Genomic DNA, 16,878 nt, shown 5'->3' with positions numbered 1-16,878 from the left:
CGAGGGAAGGCTGATGTGATGCTTGCTGGGCGCGGAAAAGGCGGGAAAATGGTTACTCAGGTTAGTAACCAGGCAGCCTGGCCATGCATCTCCCAAGCCGAGGAAACTTTGCTGGGTAGTCTGTCAAATCTTCAGAGCAAACTGAGGCCTTTTAGTTTCATGACCTGTCCAAGGTCATATTGCATTATGTAAAAGCATTCTCATGACCAAACCCACCTAACTCTCAACTGGCTGAAGTTATCAATTTTATTTCCTAGGCATACGATGGCAGAGCTGGGTCAAAACCATGCGTTTACCAAAGCCAACCTACAACCGTGTGAATAACTACACCCATGCCCTGTGACAACCCGTATCTCACATCCAAGAGTCAACAAGGGAAAGTACCCCCAACATCCCGAACCAGTCTACTCTAAGATTCCCACTTCAGTCTAATTCCCAATAAACACATTGGGCAGCACTGGGCAAAAAATCCTTTTATTTCCCACCACATTCTAGCTCTCCACTTTCTGTAACATCTCTTCCAACTCAGAACCAAGGCCGGAGAAGTTGATTCACACCTGGAGAGAAATAAAATAAAAAATCAAGGCAGGTGAGAAAGTCCTTAGGGAAGCTCTAGAATGGCTGCAGAAATTGATGCAACAGCTGAGGAAATGACAACTAGACACAGATACAGGCACTCATCCCAACTGGGATGGCCTCAGGATCCCAGGGTCTGCCTGGGGCCAGAAAGTATTCATGTTCCAGTCTGTTCAGATCTAAGAAAGGCCTGGTCTCTCTCCTGTACTCTGCCATTCTCTTTCACTCAGCACCAGTGGCCCCCATGGCCTGCAGTGTCAAGTCACAGCATCTTAGTGCCTCATTTCCTGTCTCAAATAAGTAGTTGCAGCAGTTAGGCCTAGCCCTAAGCAAAATAAGCAAATTTTATCTTGAACATCCAGTTCCACTGGCCTTTCCCTGGGCCTGAGCTTTTTCTAGTACTTCCACAGCTATATCCTAGGGCATAGCAGCTAGCTGAGGCTGAGAACAATTTGAGAGCTGCAAGCACAGTATATGACTCTCGTATTATATGAGACCCACCTGACAGGGTAAGAATATTCTACAGGATATTTCTTTCTCCTTAATGAGCTGACACACAAACTAGTTAGCCAATGTTTCCCACCCACTGCTACCTTCATGAGGCTCTGTCCCTCCAAAGATTCTGTTAGTAGAATCAATTTTTTCTACAGTCAGTGATGGCTAATGGAAAAGAGAAAGTGCATGTAAAGTGCTTGGGCACATAGTATGTGCCTAGTAACTGGCATCATCAATTCTTTTGAGTTGTTCAAGATGAATTTCAAAAAATTTGCATCATAAAACTGAATACTGGAATTTCATGAAAAAGCAAGACAGACATGATTCTTATCCCAGGATACATCATCAAATTTGAACCCTCTTAATTCACCAGTTACCAAAAAGCTTGGATGTAAACTAGAGCTATGGGTAAATCTTAAGATCAGAATGTTAACTGAAAGAAGTTAGTCACAAAAGAATATGTATGATTCCATCTATATAAAGTTCAAAAATACGTAAAGCCAAACCATATTGTTTAGGAATGACTCTATCTCAGTTACAATTCCCACCTCTACCCCATCCTCTACTCTCACAGGACTGGGGCAGAAAACCTTACCTGAGAACAAGACAGGAGCTAGGCCAGTGCCCTCAGAGCCGGGTTCTAGACCAGGTGGACTCCCGGCGTGGATGAAAGCACACGGCAGTAAAAAAGCAGAGAAGGCCACAGAGGAGAAGCAGGAAGGAGCCCAAAACCAGCAGCCTGGAGCCACACAGAGCCAGCTCCTCCTGGGGGGGGGGGGGCACAGGGAGGGAAGAAGAAATAAATGAGACAGGAGGAAGATAGAGAATCTTCCCTTAGAAGACGTTTTACCCCCAGCCCAAGGCTATGGAGAGAAGCCTCCATGGGAGGAAGGGCTCTCCACATCCAGGGAGCAACTAAAGGGGAAATGCTATTTCTATACAAGCTAGCTGTCTCCATGGTCTACAAACTGCTTTCTTGCCTAACCCTTGAACCCCGTAACAATGACTGTGAGAGTTCACTATTATCCACATTTTAAAGATGTGTAAGCAGGTCTGGAAACCAAGATCTCTGATTCCAAGCTCCTGGGTGATGCTCCTCACCAGGGTCTTTGCAAATGTGAGGGAAGAGTATGCAGCAGCCTCCTAACTGGTCTCTCTTCTCCACTCGGTCAGTTTCTTCCATCAGCATCAGTGGCCCCCATGGCCTGCAGTGCCAAGTCACAGCATCTTAAGCCCAGCATAGTGATGCCTCATGATCCGGCCCCTGCATCTTTCCTACCTCTTACCCTAAGTCATTCCTAAGCCCCTCATTACAAAGTGTCCCCAAAGACTAAACACTTTTCATTCTCTAGGCCTGCGCTCATGCTGGTCCCTTATGCCTGGAATGCATTTCCTCTTTCCTGAACCCCCTCTAGTGCATTCTCTGCCCAAATCTTCCTCATTCTCCAGTGATCATCCTGACAGCGCAGAACAAGGCTGGGACTCAGAATCAGAAAGCCTAGGTTGAAATCCTAGGTCTGCTGCTTAAGAAGGTGTGGTGTGTGGCCATGGGTGATTTACTCCCTCTCTCTGAACCTGTTTCCTTATCTGTAAAATGGGATAATAACAGCTACCTTGAAAGGCTATTTTAAGATCAAATGATAATGTATCTGAAAGCACTCTGTACATTATAAACTACTGTACATGATTACCTTTTTAAAATGCCATCATGTCCGTGAAACGCTCTCCATAAATGTTCAAGTTAGAGTTAATTGCTCCTTACTCTGTGTTTGAACAACACTTTGCTCATATCTCTATGCTACCAATTAACTTATTATGCCTCCTAGTCCAGCTTCTGAATTCCTTTGAGGTAGAGGTCATGTTTAATTGTACTTAAAGACAACAGTTAATAGTAATAGCTGTCATTTATCAAGTCTCTATTGTGTACCAGGCATTGTACTGGGTACTTTATATTCATTCTCATTTACTTGTTGGAGTTAGGAGATAGTCATATTTTCTGTTTTACAGATGAAGAAGTGAGGCTCAGTGAGATTCAGGGCCTGTTCAAGATCTCACAGGCTCCAAGTCAGGATTACAAAGCTTATGTTTTATCTATTAGGTAAAATTGTCTTCAAGACACAGCATGCAGCATGGAAGTCTATGAATGCCTGATAACCTGAAACTCTTACCAACGTGAGCAGCTTGGTGAGCACAAGGCCTTCCTGGCTCCAGACCCCAACACAATCCTCACCCACCCTAGGGCTCAGGGTGGCATTTCCTACTCCCTCCTCCGAGCAGGATATGGGTGGCTGGCTGGAGGGCAGAAGTCCTGGAGCGGCACTAAAATACAGGCAGATACCTGGGGTCCTTTCTGTGGTGACCCTGGCTGTAACGAGGACCCACTCTCCTGCAGAAGGTCCTATGAGAGGCACAGGAGAAGAGATGGAAGAAAATGAAGGGTCGGGTGGGAACCATCAATTTTCAGACATCTATTCATTTCTAAGACTTCTTACAATACCAGGTGTTTTGGCACTGATTCTATTCAATGAAGTAATCTATATACCATCACTTACATCATCATTGAAAAAATGAAAATAACTGTACCAATATAAACAAAAATTAATTTAAATTAGCTTACAACCAGCAAAACGAACACACCAATAATTGCAAGGTTACAATGAAACTGGGATAGATACACATTGTTGATGTTAGTTTGTATAAATAATTAGTGTTCTTTTTAAAGAGAACAATTTTCCGCTAGGTACGAAAATACATGAAAAGGTTCACATCCCATTTCAAATTAGTGGAACAATAGTGATCTATTCAGTCAATGGCCTTAGGACAATTTCCATTTGGGAAAAAAGTTAGACTCATCTCACACTATAAGATAAAGATCAGATGTATTAAAGACCTATACAAACAAACTAAAACAAAGAAAACAAAAACCTAGGCAAATATTAAAAGAAAATACAGGATATTTTCTAATTTTATTTTTATTTTTTTAAAAGATTTCTTTTTAGAGAAAGACAAGAAGGGAAGATTAAACATCAATGTGTGGTTGTCTCTCACATGCCCCCTGCTGGGGACCTGGCCCACAAGCCAAGCACATGTCCTGACCGGGAATGGAACCAGCGACCCTTTGGTTCGCAGGCCAGCACTCCATCCACTAAGCCACACCAGCCAGGGCGGTGTTTTCTTATTTTGAACTTGGGAAGCCCTTCCTAAAAAAAGACACATCTAAAAGCCTGAGTAAAGGACAAGAGAAATAAACTTAACCTTGTAACAAATTAAAGACTTCCACACTATGAAAGGAAAGTTAAAAATAAGTAACATTTTTTTGGACTTCTGGTCAAAATGGAGGTGTAGGTAAACATGGCTTGCTTCCTTGCACAACCACAGTAAAAATTACAACTAAACTAAAAAACAAATATCACCCAGGAGTGTCAGAAAATTGGGCTGTATGGAAATCTGACAACTGAGGAATTAAAGCCACATTCAACCAGATGGGTAGGAGTGCAGATGCAGTGATGCAGAAAGGGCCATCCCACACCCACATGTGGTGAATAAAAATCAGAAGGGATACTTTGGGAGCAAGGGATCCCAGTCTCACACCAGACTCCCCAGCCCAGGGTTCCAGTGTCGGAAGATAAGTCCACATAACTGCTGACTGTAAAAACCAGTGAGGGTTGGGGCAGTGGAAGAAACTGCAGGATTCTCAAGTATCTCCTTTTAAAGGGCTGAAACCGACTTAGGGCTTACACGGACTTACTCCCTTTGGGATCCAGCACCAGGGCAGCAGCTGGAAGGGCATCACTGGTATACAGGGAGGAACTGAAGTGTCTGGCCTCAGGGTGAGCGCCAGGGGACAGCTTCCACCCAGATAAAACTCCAGAGGCCAGGCAGCAAACACTGTCCCTTTTCTGAGCCCTCTCCCCTACAGAGCCACAGAGCAGTAACACCGTATCTGAGACTCCATCAACCTGGTTCACATGGGTTGCCCTACCCTGGCGATTACCTAAGGCCCCACTCAATCCAAATTATGGGTGCGCTTTTCTACAATAGGCCATGCTACTAAGACAGTGAGTCAAAGCAGCTCTACCTAATACATGGAAACAAACATAGGGAGGCTGCCAAAATGAGGAGTCAAAGAAACATAGCCCAAATGACAGAACAGAACAAAACTCAAGAAAAAGAACTAAACAGCTCTGGCTGGTGTGGCTCAGTGGACTGAGTGCCAGCCTGCGAACTGAAAGGACACCGGTTCGATTCTCGCGCAGGGCACATGTCTGGGTCTCAGGCCAGGTCCCCAGTTGGGGGCGTGTGAGAGGCAACCAATTGATGTATCTCTCACACATTGATATTTCTCTTCCTCTCTTTCTCTTTCCTTTTCCCTCTCTCTAAAACAAAAAGTAAATCAACAAAATCTAAAAAAATTAAAAAAAGAACTAAACAAAATGGAAATAAAGCCAAAGAACTTAAATGCACAACACATGGACATGAACTAAGGGGTGAAGGGATTGCTGGAGGGAATGGGGGTATCAGGCAGAGGGGGGCAATGAGGGAAAAAATTTGGACAACTGTGATAGCATAATCAATAAAATATATTTTTTAAAAAACAAGTAACAGATTGGTTGAAAATACCTATAATAGATTTAACTGGCAAAGCGTTTACTATCCATAATGTATGAAGACCTAAGAATTAAGAAGATAAAGACAAAGAAAAATAAGCAAAGACTATGAACAGGAAATTCAGAGAAAATATGAAAATGGCCAATAAACTTAAGATGTTCAACCTCACTAGCAATCAGGAGAAAGTAAATTAAAACTTTGAGGTATGCCTTTGCCCATTAAATGGGTAAAAATTAAAAAGCGTGATAGCAACAAGAGTTGTTGAAGATGTGGGAAAATAGGCACTCTCAATTGGTGACGTCTATTGGAAGACAATGTGGCTGTTATCAGTCGTTATCTTGGTGCAGAGAGGGCCTAAGAAGATGCCCACCAAACTGTCAATTCTGCAAGGGAGGTAGGAGGACTTTTACACCTGTTTTGTATACTTCTGTGTGGTCTGAATCCACAACATAATGAATTTGTCTTTTTAAAAAAAGAATATTCAAGGTAAAAAAAAGGGGGGGCATATCCTTTTGACTCAGTAATACCATTTGCAGAAACTAATCTTAAGGGAAAAATTCAAAAGAAAAATGCAAAGTATACTAAGATATTTATTGTGATTTCATTAAAAAAAAAAGTAGGAAACAATAGAGATGTTTAACAACAGGGAAAGCATTAACAGACGATGGCCTAACCACTTAATGAATCACTTTATATCCATTAAAATAATGCTTTTGTTTTTTGCACTATACAAAGAACACAGTAAGTGAAAAATGAGAAATACAACCAATATATATACATCATAATTACAAGTGAGAAACTTACATGTAAAATTCTATGAGAACTCCCCTTTTTACTATGTACCCAGATTGACTCAGTCACCAAGTCCTGTCAATCTCACACTTCTAATGTCTTTTTCGAATCAGTCACCTTCTTTCATGGTACTGTCTCAGCTCAGTTTTCGTCATCTTTTTATTGCAACCACCTCCCAACTGGTCTTCCTGCATCTGGACACATTCCTTCCAGGCCAACAAGTGGTATCTTTTTTAAGAGAACAATATATAAACAAAATCTTACTATTTTCCTGATTAAAATCTTTGCATTTGCCCAATGTATTAGATAAAGTCCAACTACCTTGGCTTGGCACATGAGACCCTCCATGGGATTCTGAGTCCATTACCTGTCGGGCGCTCAGCAATCCTTCCACCTGTATGCCCTGGAAGTTCCTAAACATGCTACCATGGTCCCCCAATCTGCATGCCTTTGCATATGCCCTTCCCTCTGTCTAGAAGGGAACCCTCAAAAGCCTACCTCAAGCTTCAGCTCAGGCACTGTATCATTGGAAAAGCCTGTCTTAGACAGACTTCTGAGTACTCCCACTGTACCTCGTGTTCTATTTCACACATTGGAAGGTATTTATTTCTGTTCCCATCTGTATCCTTGCTAGACCATCGCAACTTGAAATGAGGGTCCTTGTCTTACAGATCTCTATATTCCCTACGCTTGGTACATAGTAGGTACTCATTTCTAATTTTGTCCAAAATAATTTTTGATGTTATTACTTTGTTTCTAACCATTATTTAAAAAACTGGACTTCTTTGCAGAGGCAAAAATTGACAAGCTGATCCTAAAATTCATATGGGAATTCAAAGGATCCAGAATAGCCAAAACAATCTTTAAAAAGTACAAAGTTCAAGGACTCATATTTTCCGATTTGAGAACTTACTACAAAGCTATAGTGATCAAAACAGTGTAGTACTAGCATAAGGAGAGACATGTAGATCAATGGAATGAAACTGAGTCCAGAAATAAACTCACACATTTACAGTCAACTGATTTTCAATAAGAGTGGCAAGAATATTCAATGGGGAAAGAACAGTCTTTTCAACAAAATATGATGGGGCAACTGAAGAGCCACCTACAAAAGAATGAAGTTGGATCCCATCATCACACCACGCAAAAAAAATTAACAAAATGGATCACAGACCTATGTGTAAGAAGTAAAATTATAAAATTCTTAGAAAAAAAATATAGAAGTTGTAGAGAACTTGAATTAGGCAAAGCTTTCTTACATAGGATACTAAAATCATAAGCAACAATAGAAAAATCGATAAGCTGGAATTCATCTAAATCAAAAACATTTGTGCTTCAAAGCATACCATCAACAAAGTGAAAAGAATCTAAAGAATGGGTAGTTCTGGCCAAGATGGAGGTGTAGGTAGAAATGCTTCGCTTCCTCACACAACCAAAAGAAGGGTAACAACCAATTTAAAAACAATAAACAACTAGAACTGTCAGAAAATCAAACTGTATGAAGTCCGATAACCAAAGAGTTAAAGAAACATTCACCCAGACTGGTAGGAGGGGCGGAGACAGGGAGCCAGGGCAGAGAGGATATGTGGCAAGGCCACTGACCTGGCGGGTGAGGTGGGGGCTGGCTGACCAGGAGCTCTCACATTCGTGCACAGATAAGCTGGGAGAACAACTAGGGAGCAACATAGACCACAAAACCCAGGGTTTCAGTGTGGGAAACTAAAGACTCAAAATCTCTGGCTATAATAGCCTGTGGGGCTTGCTGTGGTGGCAGAAACTCCCAGTCTCACAGGAGAGTCTGTTGGAGGAGCCCACGGGGTCCTTGAACATACACAAACCCATAAACCCAGGAATTGGCACCAGAAGGGCCCAATTTGCTTGTGGGTAGCGGGGGAAGGGACTGAAAGTGGGGTGAGAGCAGAGCAAACGGCGTTGTTCCCTCTCTGACCCCTCCCCCACACACACTGTCACAACGCAGTGAAGAGGGTGGCCCCACCCTGGCAAATACCTAAGGCCCTGCCCCTCCCAACATAATAGGTGTGCCCATACAAAGAAATACGGCCTAAATGAAAGAACAGATCAAAACTCCAGAAAAAGAACTAAGCAACAAGGAGACAGATGTCGGATGCAGGTTTGGAACACTGGTAATCAGGATACTCACAGAATTGAGTTCGGTTGCAAAATGAAGAGATGAAAGCTATACAAAATGAAATAAAGGAAAATATACAGGGAACCAACAGTGAAGGGAAGGAAACCAGGACTCAAATCAAAGATTTGGAACAAAAGGAAGAAATAAACACACAACTGGAACAGAATGAAGAAACAGGAATTGAAAAAATGAGGAGAGGCTGAGGAACCTCTGGGACAACTTTAAACGTCCCAACATCCGAGTCATAGGGGTGCCAGAAGGAGAAGAGGAAGAACAAGAAATAGAAAACTTGTTTGAACAAATAATGAAGGAAAATGCCCCCAATCTGGCAAAGGAAATAGACTTACAGGAAGCTCAGAGTCCCAAAGAAATTGGATCCAAGAAGAAACACACCAAGACACATCATAGTTAAGTTACCCAAGATTAAAGATAAGGAGAGACTCTTAAAAGCAGTAAGAGAAAAGGAGACAGTTACCTACAAAGTAGTGCCCATGAGACTATTAGCTGATTTCTCAAAAGAAACCTTACATGCAAGAAAGGGCTGGAAAGAAGTATTCAAAGTCATGATACACAAGGACCTACATTCAATATTCCTCTATCCAGCAAAGCTATTATTTAGACTGGATAGGCAGATAAAGTGCTTCCCAGATAAGGTCAAGTTAAAGGAGTTCATCATCACCAAGCCCTTATCGTATGAAATGTCAAAGGGACTTATCTAAGAAAAAGAAGACCAAAAACTATGAACAATAAAAGGACAACAAACTCACAACCATCAACAACCAAACCCAAAAAACAAAAACAAAAACAAAAACTAAGCAAACAACTAGAACAGGAACAGAATCACAGAAATGGAGATCACATGGGGGGTTATCAGTGGGAATGAGGCTGGGGAGAAGGGGGGAAAAAGGTACAGGGAATAAGAAGCATAAATGGTGGGTTCAGAATAGACAAGGAGAGGTTAAGAATAGTATAAGAAATGGAGAAGCCAAAGACCTTAAATATAAAGGCCACGGACATGAACTAAGGGCGAGGGCGGGGGGCAGGATGCAGGAGGGTGCAGGGGTCCAGGGTGGAGGTGGATAAAGGGGAGAAAAAAATTGGGACAATTGTAATAGAATAATCAATGAAATATACTTTAAAAAATAAATTAAATAAATAAAAATAAAAGGTAAAAACCCAGAGAATGGGACAGAATATTTACAAATGATGAACCAGATAAGAGACTTGTATCTAGAAAATATAAAGAACTACAACTGAAAAATTAAAAAACACATTACCCAATTTTAAAAATGGGCAGAGACTCTATATACACACTTTGCCAAAAACATGCAAATGGCCAATAAGCACATGAAAAAATTCTCAATATCATTAGTCACCAGGAAAATGCAAGTCTGAATCACAGTGACACCACTTCACAATGACTAGGAGGGCTATAATAAAAACAACAGATAATAGCAAGTGTTGGGCAAGGTGTGGTGAAATGGAATTCTCATACACTTCTGGTGGGAACATAAAATGGTACGGCCGCTTCGAAAACAGGCTGGCAGTTCCTCAAAAGACTAAACAGAGTTGCCCCTGGCTGGTGTGGCCCAGTGGACTGAGCACTGGCCTGCAAACCAGAAGGTCGCTGGTTTGATCCTTGTTCAAGGCACATGCCTGGGGGTTGGTCCAGGTCCCCCACTGGGGGCATGTGACCAGCGATCAATCCACATATCTCATGTGCATCGATGCTTCTCTCCCTTTCTTTCCCCTTCCCCTCTCTCTAAAAATAAATAAATATAAACGGAGTTACCATATGACCCAGCAATTCCACTCCTGGTTATATACCAAGGGAAATAAAAATATATGATTACATCCCGACCACTGGGACTTCCAGTTGCTAAGGCAACATCCACAAGGCGTTCAATTCCCAGTCAGGGCACATTCCTGGGTTGAGGGTTGTTTGGCCCCTGGTTGGGGCACATGTGAGAGGCAACCAATAGATGTTTCTCTCTCACATCAATGTTTCTCTCCTTCTCTTTCTCTCTCCCTTCCCATCTTAAAAAAATATGATCACGTAGAAACTTGTATCATTCATAATAGCCAAAAGATAAAAACAACCCAAATGTCAACTAAATGAGATGAGTGGTCAAATAAAACGTGGAATAGTCATACAGTGAATACAATTAAGCAAAAAGAAATGAAGTACTGCAAAGTGTTACAACATAGATGAATTTTTAAAACATCATGCTAAGTGAAAGAAGCCAGTAGCAAAAAACCCGTATTATTATGTGAAATGTCCAGAATAAGCAAATCTACAAAGGGAAGAAGGTTAGTTAGTGGTTGCCGAGAGCTAGGAGGTTAGGAGAAGAAAAAGGGCTTCAATACGTCAGATATATTCATTTATTCTTGCTCTGACCACACACGTACACCTAGACATACAAAGACCTACTCCTCACAAACACATACACATATGTGATTCACAGGAGAATCTTAGAATGGTAGTATTGAAAAGGACCTCAGAAGTCAGAGAATTCCACCATTCCCTCCTCCCTCTTCATATCCCAATTTTTTTAGGTAAGGAACCTGAGGCCAAATCTCCACAGGAATAAATGGAACTGACTCTCTCTCACTCATTTTCCCAGAAGACTTTAAGTGCTTTGGAAATGGACGATGTCTAATTTTTTCTGTAGCCTCCTTTGCACATAGAGCTGTGCTAAGCACATAGCAGGCACGAAAGACGTGTTTAACTGAACAGAACATGCTTGTGATATCCCTGAGGGAAAAGATGCCTTCATGAGGAGAAGGCCACACGAATGAAGAGGGATGGCAAAGAACATTAGGTAAATCTAGCCCATCTCATCACACCTCCAAAGAATCAAAGAACCCCAGAACTGGAAGGAGAGAGAGAAAACATCTATAGAGAACCTACACAGTGGGCATCGTTTTCACTGTTAAGTATCTAGTCTTTATTACAGCAGAAGTGACTAAGGCTGATAGATGTGCTTAAGGTCAGCAGGCTGCTGAGTGTTCTGATGTCCAACCCCACAGTCCTCCTTGATCTCACCTTTCAATCCCATCTGACTACCCAGAACCTTGGCTTGGAATATCTGGGTCTTGTTCCTGTCTGGACCATCTCCGAAGTTCAAGGTGGTCAGCAAGCCCACGATGTGGGACCCATGCCACTCCCCCGTGACTTTTCTAGTCACAGGGCAGAGGGTCAGCTGGCCAAAAGATCTCAAGAAGGAGACCCAGTCCTGTGTGCAAAAGAAAGAGGTAGAGAGGTGAGAGATTGTCAGCAAGAGCAGGCCTACATGGGACAGATGAGCAGGCGGGTACTCACCTGAGGGATGTCAGGGCTGCGCAGGCCAGTCTTGCGAGTGAGGAGGAAGCCACCAAGGCCCAGGCCAGAAAGGCCAAGAAGCAGAACCATCAAAGTGGCACAGACCAGAGGTGGGTGGTGCGCCAGACAGAGATGCAGGTTGTGCCCTGCCTGGCAGCTGCCCATGGGGAGAAGAGGAGTTTGGGCCTCCACGGAAAGCCTGCTGGAGGACAAGAAGGGAGAACTGGACAAGAGCCTGCCACTCAGAAGGCACTTACCCATTTTCCTCAAAGGGAAGCTCAAGCACCAAGACAAGGGACTTGCCCAAGGCCACAAAGACAGCAGCAGAGCCAGGACAGGAATCCAAGGCTCTTGACTCCAATTGTTCAACTCTCTGCACCACTCAATAAATTGTTTCATTTCATTTCTGAAGCAATCAAGGCAGAAGTAGAGCTGAGCACACTGTGCTGGAAAAACGAACATCTTAAAGGTAGAAATTCAGGAAACAGCTGTCCTGGGGCTAGGGTTTAGCTGCAGAACGGTCCCAGCCAATAGCCCAAAGCAAGTGTCTGACAAAAGAAATCCACTTTGGAGTTAAATTGCTCAATTTGAATCCTCCCCTGCCATTCATTGGCTGTATGAGAAAAATCAGTCAAACTTCGGAAGTTTAAGGACCTGTGAAATGGGAGTTCTAAAGCAGGTAATGAGGACTAAATGTGGCAGATAAAAGTTTGCATAATACTCGGCTATGCAGGAACTCAACAAGTGACCATTTCTTTTCTATTCTTCTGTGGCATATTTATCTCTCCAAAAGCAGGTGGGGCAACGCAAAAATACTTGTGGGGAAGACTGAGGTTCGTGGACATTAACACAAGAATGGTAGGGCCAAGATGCCTCCTACTTCCAAGTGAGGTACTCTTTCCCAGGCGAGAAGCAACAGCCTGATGAAAAAGAACATCTGGAAAGAGAATGGGAATAGAAGAACTCCGGGAAAATGCAGGTGTCACAAATGTGCAGCCCCTGCCCTGCCTCCCGTCCCGGCTCATTAGGAAAAGGGGAAAAGACAAGAAAGGAGAAGACAGAGGCTAAAGGTCAATGGCTGATGGTGCCCCTGGGCCTCCCCTTCCCCTAGCCGCCCTGCAGGAACTCTACACACGCATCCTTTCCCGATCTATCAGCTTGGGATCCGACCACCGCTCGCTCTCACCGCTCGGAGCCGGTCGAAGCCGGGCCCCGGCGACGTCAAGCGTGTAGCCACGAAGGGGCGGAGTCTGTGATCCCGACTTCCCCCACCCCGCCCCAAGGCGGAGATTCGCATGCGCAGTGCCGAGGCTTGCGGGCGCCTCGCCTCAAATCAGTGTGGGGATGTACCAAGAGGATATCCAATGAAGGGGCAAAGGGGAAGAAATAACTCCGCGGGAAGTCAGTGTAAGGAAAAGAGGCAAGGGAATTAACCTCAGAGGCGTTGGAACTGTAACGTCTCCCCCCGCAGAGACCGTGAGGGTACTTTAACGTGATTCTCGTTGCATGCATTTCCCTGTTGCTAGGCTCCCACCCGCGCCAATAGCACAGCCCAGCCGCGCCCAGGTTCCGGCAAAGGACTTGAGTCCGCCCTGGGGTGGGGCTCCAAATCCCAGGAGTTTGGTTTTCCGGCGGGTAGTGGGGAGGGTTCCGTTCTTCTCTGACGGCAAATAATTATGTTAGACGCCTTCACATCAGTTCTGGTCCTTGACTTTTAGTGACTTTTCCTTTTAAAATCCTTACAGGAGGATATGTTTATTGATTTTAGAGAAAAGGGGGAGAGGCAAAAAAAAAACCCAAACCCACAAACACTGATAGAAACATCCATCGGTTGCCTCCCGTGAACGCCCCCACGGGGATCGAATGCGCAAGTTTTTGGTGTATGGATCCATCCGGCCGGTGCTAGTAACTCCTTAATGAATACGATCCTAAAAGCTGGAGGGCTGCTAAGTAGATACCATCTTATTCCACTTTCGTCCACATTTTAGAGATGAGAACACGGGGGGGGGGGGGGGGGTCCATCTTGTGTGAAATAATAGGACAAATACAACCAGGAACCTGGATTCAAATTCTGCCTCTCTGTGCCCCTCCATAAGCTATAACCATGCTTTTCTGGGGCTTGAGTTCATTCCCCTGTTAAAGAGGATCATCATACATAACCTCATTGGTTGGCTGGGAATCTAAGACAAAGTATGGGAAAACAGGGGTCCAAATGTTCACTGAGCACGCAACCAGCACTGTACAGCTAATGTAAAAGCAGAATCTGGGTACTGCACTCCACTGAGGCCTCCTTAAGACTGAGATCACATGTCACTTCTGTATCACCTCCAATAGTTTATAGCACAAACTCACCTCTTTTATGGCCAGATGATACTTGGTAAGGGTACCAAAACCATTCAATGGGGAAAAAATAGTCTTACTCAACAAATAACCTTGGGAAAACTGGTTATCCACAAACAAAAGAAGGAAGTTAAACCCTTACCTTTACACCATATACAACAATTAGTTAAAAATGCATGGAAGAACTAAATGAAGGAACTGAAACTACAAAAATTTTAAAGATTTTACTTATTTTTAGAGAGGGGGAAGGGAGGGAGAAAGAGAGGGAGAGAAACATCAATGTGTGGTTCCCTCTTCTGCACGCCCCAAATGGTGACCTGCCCACAACCCAGCATGTGCCCTGACTGGGAATCAAACCAGCAACCCTTTGGTTTGCAGACCAACGCTCAGTCCAGTGAACCACACCAACCACAGTGAAGCTATAAAACTTTTAGAAGGAAACATAGGGGGAAGGCTTTATGACATTAGATTTATCAATGATTCCCTGGATGACACCAAAAGCACAGGCAGCAAAAGAAAAAAATAGATAAATTGGATTACATCAAAATTTAAAACTTCTGTGCATTAAAAGACACAACAGAATGAAAAGGCAACCCATGAAATGGGAGGAAATATTTGCAAATTATATATCGGCGAAGGAGTTCATATTTAGGAGATGTAAAGACCAGTCCTACAACTAAACAACACAAAAAACCAATCCAATTAAAAAATGCACAGGGGACTTGAATAGACATTTCTCCAAAGAAGATATACAAATGGCCAACAACACATGAACAAGTGCTCAGTATTACTAACATTAGGGAAATGCAAATCAAAACCACAATTAGGCTCTAGATTACACCTATTAGGATGGTTATTATTTATTTTTAAAGGAAAATAACAAGTGTTGGCAAAACTGTGGAGAGAGCGGAACCCTAGTGCACCAACGGTGGGAATGTAAAATGGAACAGCCACTATGGAAAACAGACTGGTATATTTTCAAAAAGTTAAAAATAGAATTACCATAATATCCAGCAATTCCACTTTTAGGATATACCTCCAAGAATTAAAAGTAGGGTTTCAAAAAGATACCTCTACACCCAAGATCATATCAGCATCATTCACAAGAACTAAAAGGTAGGAGCAACTCAAGTGTCCATTGACAGAGGTATGGATAAACAAAATATGGTATATACATACAGTGGAATATTATTTAGCCTTAAAAAGGAAAGACAGCCCTGGCTGGGTATCTCAGTTGATTGGAGTGTCTTCCCATATACCTAGAGGTTGTGGGTTTGATTCCTGGTCAGGACACATACCTAGGTAGCTGGTTTGATCCCTGACCGGGGAGTGCATGGGAGGCAACGATCAATGTTCTCTCTCACATTGATGTCTCCCTATCTGTCTGTCTCTCCCCCTTCCTCTCTCTCCTAAATTAATAAACATATCCTTGGGTGAGTATTAAAAAAAAAAAGGAATGACATTCTGGCACATGCTACATGGATGAACCTTTTACGAAGTGAAATAAGCCAGTCGCAAAAAGATAAATATTGTATGATTCCACTTATATGAGGTGCCCAGAGTAGGCAAATTCTTTAAGACAGTAGAATGATGGGAATGAGGAGTTATAGTTTAATGTGTTTAGAGTTTTGCAAAATGAAAAGAGCTCTGGAGATGGAAGGTGGTGACGGTTGCCAAACAAGATAAATGTACTTAACACTACTGAACTATACACTTAAAATGGTTAAGATGGTAAATTTTGTTATGTGTATTTTGCTACAACTAAAAGTAATTTTTAAGAAACCGGAGGGAGCCCTGGCCAGTGTGGCTCAGTGGTTTGAGCATCATCAGGTAACCGAAAGATTGCAGGTTCGATTCCTGGTGACGGCACATGCCTGGGTTGCAGATCTGGGTGCTGGCACATGCGACCCACCCCCCACCTCGTCCAGACACATATGATCCCTGGTCCTGGTCCCAGTGCAGATCCCTGGTTTGGGTGCATACAAGGCAACCAATCGATGCTTCTCTCACATCAATGTTTCTCTCGCTCCCTTCCTCTCTCTCTCTAAAAAAGCAAATGAAAATGTCCTCAAGTGAGGTTGGAAAGAGAGAGGGGGAGGAAGGAAGGGAGGGAGGGAGGAAGAAAGGAAGGGAGGGAGGAACTGGAGGGGGAGCGGAATTTATGGCAGTCTCCTGGAGTATAGTGAGTGTTTTTAAAAAGCCACTGATTGACTTAAATGAAATTCCAAGCATAGGAAGTATTTTCTTCTAAAAGGAAAAATAAAAATGTGACTGATAGAGAGTTTTAGAATCTAGGAATTGAAAGGCATTTAATAAATGAACAAGTTCAACAACTCTTCCCCCCTTTATTTTCCAAATGCTAAACTGATGTTTGGAGACGTTAAAAGACTCAGTGTCTCAATACCAAATCCAGTCCTTTCCCACTAAATCCTCCTTCTTCAGCCCTGCCAAGAGATCTCCCCTGAAAACCTTCAAAGGTCTCTGACCATTCACTCAGTCACACCCTGCCCACTCTGAGCCAACTAGGTAGGCTTTCCCTAGTCTTGGTCTAATCTCTCCAGCCAACACCTCAGTTTCTGGAGTAGAATGTTCTTAC

General features: G+C 43.1%; 1 protein-coding gene across 3 annotated transcripts; it reads right to left on the bottom strand.

Moving 5' to 3' along the window:
• Nucleotides 1–469: 469 nt before the first annotated feature.
• TMEM219 (transmembrane protein 219) lies at nucleotides 470–13,194 on the bottom strand. Of its 3 annotated transcripts, none has more exons than XM_054582814.1 (6): nucleotides 13,129–13,194; nucleotides 11,943–12,141; nucleotides 11,667–11,856; nucleotides 3,240–3,469; nucleotides 1,667–1,836; nucleotides 470–557 (listed from the first exon to the last, which is right to left on the bottom strand). In XM_054582814.1, the coding sequence occupies exons 2-5, from the start codon at nucleotides 12,105–12,107 to the stop codon at nucleotides 1,699–1,701; spliced, it is 723 nt and encodes a 240-aa protein (XP_054438789.1). In that variant the 5' UTR covers nucleotides 12,108–12,141; nucleotides 13,129–13,194; the 3' UTR covers nucleotides 470–557; nucleotides 1,667–1,698. The 3 variants fall into 3 exon arrangements, with proteins under 3 accessions (XP_054438789.1, XP_054438790.1, XP_054438788.1); XM_054582815.1 differs by having other exon boundaries at nucleotides 11,943–12,144; nucleotides 13,078–13,185; XM_054582813.1 differs by having other exon boundaries at nucleotides 13,078–13,185.
• Nucleotides 13,195–16,878: the final 3,684 nt, after the last annotated feature.

Source organism: Pteronotus mesoamericanus, unplaced genomic scaffold (assembly GCF_021234165.1).
Source record: "Pteronotus mesoamericanus isolate MK-2021 breed Mesoamerican mustached bat unplaced genomic scaffold, CSHL_Meso_final contig_72, whole genome shotgun sequence".
Classification (NCBI taxonomy): domain Eukaryota; kingdom Metazoa; phylum Chordata; class Mammalia; order Chiroptera; family Mormoopidae; genus Pteronotus; species Pteronotus mesoamericanus.
Note: the sequence above shows the minus strand (reverse complement) of the source record. Positions and strands in the feature narration are given on the sequence as shown.